Source organism: Hydractinia symbiolongicarpus, chromosome 14 (genome assembly GCF_029227915.1).
Source record: "Hydractinia symbiolongicarpus strain clone_291-10 chromosome 14, HSymV2.1, whole genome shotgun sequence".
Taxonomy (NCBI): domain Eukaryota; kingdom Metazoa; phylum Cnidaria; class Hydrozoa; order Anthoathecata; family Hydractiniidae; genus Hydractinia; species Hydractinia symbiolongicarpus.
Genome location: NC_079888.1, coordinates 6,886,056 through 6,894,609, shown reverse-complemented (window position 1 = coordinate 6,894,609; position 8,554 = coordinate 6,886,056). Strand labels below are relative to the sequence as shown.

Genomic DNA, 8,554 nt, shown 5'->3' with positions numbered 1-8,554 from the left:
TAGAAATTCTCGGCAAGGTCATTGATGTTCTACACTATCGCGCCTGAAGGTCGTACACCCGGGGTTCCAAACACAAACAAATCATAAGTTGATTATATTCTTTTAGTGAGTTTCAAATTACACTGTGGTTGGACTGTCTTTAACACATTTGTTGACTTTGTACAGGCCAACAATTGTGTAGGTGTGAGTACATGTTGTTCCAGCCTCGCATTGACATCTTCGATGAAGTCGATTTAGAACAGTCTAAAAAAAGGAAAAAAATCTCTTTTGAAATCGAGGTTGATTTAGATCATGTGTAAGCCATAGCAGCTTACGGCACACCCTGGCATAAAAAAATTGTTCTGTATAATTTGTAATTAAAATGGTAAAGTACAGGTGTGGTCTATAGTGGATTTTTTAAGTCTGTGGTGGAGAGTGACGGTCTATAGTACTAACCTCGGTAAAGGTTGCGCAAATAGAACCTTCAGAAAGATGTCCTCGACATCTGTGACCAAGTGCAAATGTTGGAGTGCAGCATTCGTTGATATCGCAGTCAGTGTCCGATGAGCATTTCTAATAAAACAAATAGGACAAAATAAACTTCTATTTAGGGTGGGTTTATATCTTCTGTCACATGCGTCCATCATGCGGCAGGATGATTTTGAAAATCTGATATTTATATTAGTGACGTCAATAGAAAGACTCAAATAAAATTTTATCCTGCATTTAGTTCCATGTAGCTCTAAACAAAAGTACTAGGGCCAAGGTTGTATAAAATGCCGTTTGATTTATCTTTGAGTAAATCTCCACTCAAACGACATGATGTACGACTATTTTGTTTGAAACACAGTGAAAAAGTAGATATGACCAAGGAGGTCTGATGATTCTTGACTGTGGCGCTTCTTGACTATGGTGCTTCTTGACTGTGGTGTTTAATATATCTTGAGAGAACGCGATTAGAAAAGACGGTTGAAGCTAGGTCTGTTGCTTACATTTTCAAAATTAAAGTAGTCGGAATTATGAAACTTATGGAAAGCAAAACCGGCAAGTTAGTTAAAATAAAATACCATGACATTAAGACTTGACACAATGCGCATGCGTAAAAATCTTACCTTTCCTAGGATTGGTCCAAGAATATCCGTTGGCTTTTCCTCACACGAAACAACAACAAACAAAAATGTGGCTGCCAGCATCAACATCTTCATCTTGTATTACTTTTTATACCACTGTCTGCACAATGATTTTACAAGATATTCCCCCTCTTATGTTAAACGTGTTACTCAATATTCTCTCCCGGCGTAGAATGATCCGAAACTTGACTGTATTAACTAATTGCAGGCTAACGTGGGTGGGTCAGTGAGCAAAAAATCAGGTTTAAAGATGCTAGCCAAGCTGTGTAAACATATCTATTTGTGATCACCACTTAAAATTTTAAACTTTAATTTCTTGCACGATCAACAAATTATGCCAGAGAATAAATCTTTTGAAATAAAAGTAAAGATGGATTGAAATTTAAAATTGAAGGTGGCTTTATGGAGATATATGATTTTTTGAGTCAGAACAACTAGGCGGTTTTTTTTTCATATTTGTTCAGATGTTTTGTGTATTATTTATTCAGATGTTTTGCTGTTGAAATGATCTTAAACTGTTCATCTTGTGACAAATGGTTTCGATATCGACCATCTTCATTTTCGTTAAAAGAGAGAAATGCTTGCCATGTTAGCAAAGATGATAGCAAAAGTTCGCGCCTTTTATTTTCGTGATTTTGCGCATATTTAATTTTTGCGTGCGGTGAAATGCTCCAACAATATCATTCTCACGGAACCAATTGTTTGCGTAACAGTCTAGCGCAAAAATTAAAATGTGCGCAAGAACTTCACGATTAAAATATTTCTTCTTCCCGGATAAAGCCAACCCGGTTAAAAGTCATAATTTAAAAATACATCTCTATTTTTTATTAGAATCACCATCTAACCGTACAAACACATGTTCTAACTATTACAAGAATTTAAAATGTCTTCCTAACACTATTTCTCAAATATGTAAGATGTATAAAAAAATGTAAAAAATTATACATAAATATGGATAGTAATTTCATGAAATAAATTTTTAGTAGGAACTTCATGAACTAAAAATATAGACGGAATTTTTCTACTTCGAGAAGGGAAATTTTTACTATCTATCGGATAAAACACAGTAGTTGAACGTGCAATTTGCAACAAAAAAAATCGAAAACACCATTTTACTTGTCATGACTCAGCATTTCATATAAACAAAAATGGTAACTGTTGCTGCAGCACGATAAAAATAACAACAATTACAGAATAGCTTTTAATAACAGTCTGGCAAGAAAACGAATTCTGTTTACATTTTTATGAGAGTGAGAAAAAATATTTATTATGCGAGTAATTCATTTTGCTAATGAATTAAATTTTGCATGTGTTTATTTTCGCGAATATTTGCAATGTAAGAAAATTCGCGGTTAAAATTTTCTAAAAGCAACATGAGAATTTCAAAAAGCTCTAATGCAACAAAAAATGAACGAAAAATAACCCTCTAGACCTTGCATATTTTATGATGTGTTTTCGCAGAACATAAAAATAACATCAGCATGTTTGTTTAAACCAACAGAACACAACTTTTTGGAGAAAATAATGCAATGTTTGGAAAAACTTCCAAAGTATATATAAAAATAAAACTTCTGCGTAGGAGGGTTGATACAACCATTGCGATTCCAAAACTGAATCAAACATGGCGCAGTAGCACTGTTGCTTTTCAAAATAAATACTAATTATGCAAAAAATATCACAAATGCTGCAATGCATAGAAGGATAGTGACTACAGTATTGTAATATATTAATCTGCGAAACTTTGGATCAAGATCTCCCTGTCGATACCAATATATCTATAAAAATAACAAAAACATGTGATGAGAAAAAAATTTCTCGAATAGATTGATGGGCCTTTATTCTACCAGGCACTTTTTACACCGGTCTTTACTTTGTCACTTAAGGCCTAGTCTAGGAATACAAAGGATTAAAGCAGAACTTGATATGATTATAGCAAAATGTCGATCACAACTTTTGTACTAGCTACTGCAATGTTTTTATTTAATATTATGATCACGATTGCTATACTGTCATAATATGTCATAATTTGTTTTAATTTCTTAAAATATATAACTATTAGTATGAGCTTAACAGACGATGATTGGCTTTTTTTTACACATGGATGTGTGATTAATTTTACTAGAATTAGCCTAGTTAACTAAGATTTCTTCAAAGATACAAATTCCGTTTCTTTCAAACGCAAGCTTAGACGCAAACAAATGTTAAAGCAAATCCCTAAAATCCAAATCCACCTCATTAGCAAACCCCAAATTACAATTAACCAAATGAGCATAAAGTCGGCGTGGTCACATCTTACCCTCTTAAATAATACAAAAATTATTTAAGTTTGTTCGGGTGAGTGATGTTATTCGCGCTTAAAACAAAAACAAAAATATTAACTACGTGAGCAAAGAACAATAGAATTAACTAATCAAAAAGCGCGGTCATTATTCTGACTCCAGAAAAATTGTTTGAGACCCAGCGTAATTTTCCCCACCTTAGCTATCCCAATTTCCTGGTGGTAAAAAATTAAATTAAAAAACAACTATGATCTTTCCACAATGTCTATGGTGCATAATTAATAATTTGTGAAGCATATTAAAAATAACATAGCAGCTTCTCTTTCTTCTACTCACCAGTAAAATATTTGTGATACAATTCATCAAGATTGCTCCAGCTAGGAAGATATGTGGTACATTGAACTGTAATATTGCTCCAATTATTGTGGCCTAAAAGAAAAGTTTCATTAACTTCTACAAAGTATATTTTTCACACAATCTGTCGTGCTCTAGAAAGGTGCTTTCATACAATCTACAATTTAAGTAGTCTTTCGTATAAAGTTTCACCAGTCGTTATTTTTAATTAAACAACAGGAAGCCTTCCTTTTTTATAGAGTCATATTTAAGGAGATTTGATGAACTTTGTTGAGAATTTTCCGTTTTTTAGGAAGATAATGGTGTTTTCATATTTAAAAAATTGAGGAGACTTAAGGTTTTTATATTTTGCAAAGAAATCTAGTTTACCAAAAAAATATTAAAGATAGCAGAGCAAGTGAAGAAAAAATTAGTCCGTGAAAAAGTCCACTTAGGTATAAAAACAATAGAAATAATATAGGTTGTTTAAAGCCTTTTGCTGATGTCAGCAGTGCACATACAAAACATTTTTGGCGAAATTGTGGGCCCAATGACTGTAAATTTGTAGAGCTTGAAACGCTGATAAAGGTTTTTTAAAGGCGTCATCAACCCTTGCAATGTGAAAATAAAAAAAGGAGAATATTAAAGGAGTTTTGATAGAAAAATTCAAAATTAGAAAATTGAGGAGTTTAGAGAAGGCGTTGCAACCAAAGTACCCTAGATTACCGTAACACTAGTATTTTAAAGGTAACTTAATTAAGTTGTTTATAAAAGACAATTCTAATGGATAAATAGTTGTATGTTTCCATCTAACAAAATATGTATGTATATATGTCAAACTAAACCGAACATGCCACATGTGTGTGAAATTTAAATACTCAATTATCAGGTGTGATTTTATGTTAATCAAATAGACGTAATATTATTAAACACAAACCTTTAATTCAATACATACTGATTCATAAAAAAAAAGAGAGAAGCGCATTAGTATACTTACTACAACAAAAACCACAGTTATAATTCCTAATGCATAGTTGATATATTTTTCCTAAAAAGAAAATAAACACTGTCTAAGCAAATGCAAGCAATTCTTTTGTTAATTTCAGAAAAAATTCTTTGACAAATGATTTCAATGTTTAGACAAATAAAAGTAATATTGGTTCCACAACATTGACGTTTGTTTAAAACAAACATAAAGGGACGAGCAGAGAGTTTTGGCTGCCTCTAGTAAACAGTTTGTAAACATCTTACACCTATAAAAAGATGTGGTGCCTATATTTGAAAAGTTATAGTAAGGACATTCGACATAATTATCTCTTTGTTTAACCAACCACCTGTCTTATTTACGACATGATTATTTCAGGCGTTAAAAACAAAGAAAGACATATTTCCTGCATAATATACATATTAATTTTTTTATACAAAAATCTTGAAGTGCCGTATTGCTTAGATTAGTCATTCAATGTTGGAGGATGAACTGCAGTGTTTTATAGCAGAAGAGTTTTTTATAAGCAACACTAGTAATACTTTTGTAAACCCTTTACTGTTATTTTTGATATTGTAGGTTTATGAAACCCATTCAGTACAATTCTTAAGCACTTGCTGACGTGTTTTATGTTAATTCGGAATGTATACCACTGTTATTCCTTGTTCTAATCTGTGATCTCTTTTTTTTAGATCACTCTCTGTTCATTAACAGTACTACATGCCTGTGATATGACATGTTAGGCTTCAAGTCTATTAAAAACTAGTCTATTATAACTTCACTATTACTGAAACTTGTGTAATTTACAAAAAAGACAGTCCAAACAATGTTAGGGTTATACACAAAAGACTTCCCAATTAAGCAAAATGTACCAAATTTCAGAAGTGCTTGGATAGGGTGAGTGTGTGGATAGTTTGTTTAAAATCCTTTTCCACTCGGTGTATAAGAAACTTAGCATACTCAGCAATAAGTAAAAATAACCAATGTTTGTATTGTCCACATTGATTAATGTTAAGTATAATATTTTGATAATACATGTGAATAAATACAAATGTAGTTTTTTATTTACAGTGTCTTCATCACATAAACTTAGCAGTCATGACAGGATTTATGGGGGTGGGCAGTACTTTAACAATATCTTATTGAAAGGTTGGTTCCCATCTTTCCAACAAACTAAGACAAGGGAGAGGACATGAAAAATCTAAACATTTAAAGGGGGGGTCAATGATCTAGCATTCTAATTGTAGACTTTGGTTACTCTATATGTTTTTATAAGCATATATGACTGGGATATGCTTATGTAAAAAATGAAAAAAAAGACTCAGTTCATGCTTATGATATATTAAGTTGCTTGATCGTGCAAATTTCATTTTTACGTGAAATATGCTATACCAGAAGGGTAAAATATTAATTCTCTATTTTTATGTTTATAAATGTTAGAATTATATATAAAAAACATTACTTCACTCTTATTGTTTAATGATAGCTTACTAAATATTTTCCAAAGAACTCAGCAATTTTATTTGTTTTTATATACTTTCAATACACTTTTCTCAATTAGAAATTTCCTTAATAAATTGCCATAAAATGTTTGTTCTGCTGATTGATAACTGCTGCAATTTTGTTGTTTGTATGGTAAAAAAGATGTCCAATAATTAGAGTCCCACATTTGGGTTACTCCAATGCCGGTTTCGAAAGGAATCAGATTGAAGGCTTACTTTGAAATTCCCTTAATTATCCGTTTAATGGGTAGATTACATCCATATAGGAGACAATACTGAACTTATAAGGCTGTATATACATCAAAATCAAGCTAAACATTCCAACTCTGCCCTCTTTAATATCAGGAGTTTTTTTTAGTTTGGTGACTAATCGGCTTCTAAAATCAAGTTTTGTTGAGATCTATAAGACAGGGAAATAATTTTTTGAACAGGTCAGTAAAGCACACACGTTTGTAAGTCATACATCATGTTTGTAAATGGGACACTAATGCACCATCCTAATACAAAGCTCTCAATTCTAACCAGGATAAAACGTTTCAGAACAAAAGCTTTTAAATTGAATATCCCGTTTGCAAACAAAAGACGTTTTTGGTCAGGCAATACTGCTACAGCCTGTACATTCTACTAGCTCATGCATAATATCAGTATGAAAGCAATGTTTATGTTTGACCTTGGGGACTTTTTTTACCACAAATAATATTCCAAAGGCCCAAAAAGCCAAAAACCTCTCTATATAAAAAATGATAGTCCAAGAATTTTCTGAGACGAAGATAATTGATAACTGTACAACCTCTATCATAAACTGAAGTTATTGCACAAAAGTTGCCCCAAACTTTTGGAAAGAAGTTTACATTGGTAACTTTTATACCCTGATCTGGGAAAACCTTATTTCACCTATCCTGTCAGTCAGGCAAAACAGCTGAACAAGAGATCCCACAATTGAGGTATATATACTGCAATGGATGTCAGCACTTTTCATCCTTGGACAATAAGTTTGATTTAATTCTGTATATATAATACTCCTTGCAACACAACTTTATCCATACCAGATAGGACATTTGCAATATATAATACTTTCTCTGGTTTACTTGATCCAAAAGAAAACAAAGTATTTGAGAAAATTGTTTCAGGTAATTTTTAAAAATATTCAAAGGAATGATATATACATTGAAAAATAACAGAAATTTAAAAATTTTATTTCAAATGTGGTGGATTTTGCTATCATGTACCACTTATGGGGCATCATATTGACAAATACAACAATTGTGGGATCCCTCGTTTATTTGTTTTCTTAGAGATAGATAGATAGATGTCCATATTTTACGTGGCTAGCCTCACAACCTTGTCTATTTTTTCTAAAAGGGGCCATGGCTCAAATAGTAGTAGTAGAGTATTTAATGCTCATTTTTAAACTATGCAGACCCAATTCTGCGCTCTACCAGACAACTCCGTGAAACATCTTCCCAATTTCCCTCACATTGTTTGGGTGGCTCATATTGAATCGCTGCCAAGGGGAATCAAACCCCAGTCTCCTGCACAAAGTAAGAGACCACCAAATTATGGCGTCATCTCAACAATCTATCAATTAAATCAGGACAGTCAGAATGCTATTATCAAAATTTACAGTTTTCTCTGTGATGTGGATGACTTTATTTCTTTCTTTAATCAACATAAGAATGGCATGTCCATGAGTCTTACGAAAAAAATATCATTTTTTTTCTCCAAATTAAACAAAAACAACAACAATTTCTTACTCTGTTACTAGATTCTCCAAACAATGGCCTATCAAGGCCACCATAGGACTGATAAGACTGGTCCATAATGGGTGATTTCATTGGGAGCCACTAATGACCATAAATCGGCTGCTAGCAGCAAACAAAAAAAACAAAATGCACCTCCCACTTTTAACAACGTGGAATTTCAACCTTTTAAATTTCTGCAACACTTCTTTTTAATATCGCCTTGACGTGAAAAAATGGTGGTAAAAATTAACGTTCCAATAAAAATCTAAAAAAACATATAATCTTTGGTAAACTAACGCTAAATCACCAAATATTTTCAACTAAACGTGGGATATTCATGCCAAGGACTTGATTTCACAACGGCACCAGCTACCATTTTGAATTATGAAGGAGAGCATTCTGGTTGTAAATAATACCGTACATTTCTGAGAAATGCATCCCTCCTCCGGTGTAAAATTAGCGAATTTTCTACAATATTTCTGTTTGTGGGGAGAAGTGACTCAAGCAAGGTCAAGTTTCAAGATAGACCTGTTTTCAGCGAAAATATTCGCCATATACCTGGGCAAAAAAATCAGCGGGGGAAATGACGAAATTTTCGACGAGT

At 32.6% G+C, this 8,554-nt stretch overlaps 1 protein-coding gene across 1 annotated transcript; it reads right to left on the bottom strand.

Moving 5' to 3' along the window:
- Positions 1-81: 81 nt before the first annotated feature.
- LOC130625449 (transmembrane protein 243-like) lies at positions 82-8,346 on the bottom strand. Its single transcript, XM_057440550.1, has 6 exons — positions 7,963-8,346; positions 4,719-4,769; positions 3,725-3,817; positions 1,092-2,884; positions 436-552; positions 82-243 (listed from the first exon to the last, which is right to left on the bottom strand). Exons 1-4 carry the CDS (start codon positions 8,041-8,043, stop codon positions 2,771-2,773), a joined length of 339 nt encoding a protein of 112 aa, XP_057296533.1. The 5' UTR covers positions 8,044-8,346; the 3' UTR covers positions 82-243; positions 436-552; positions 1,092-2,770.
- Between the last annotated feature and the right edge of the window lie 208 nt (positions 8,347-8,554).

What these genes read in the sequence shown, in the direction of transcription:
- LOC130625449 (XM_057440550.1), bottom strand. Translation starts at nt 8,043, where the DNA reads ATGAAATCACCCATTATGGACCAGTCTTATCAGTCCTATGGTGGCCTT. An exon ending in TTGGAGAATCTAGTAACAGA is followed by an intron (nt 4,770 to 7,962) that starts GTAAGAAATTGT and finishes TTTTCTTTTTAG; the next exon opens with GAAAAATATATCAACTATGC. An exon ending in TAACTGTGGTTTTTGTTGTA is followed by an intron (nt 3,818 to 4,718) that starts GTAAGTATACTA and finishes CTTTTCTTTTAG; the next exon opens with GCCACAATAATTGGAGCAAT.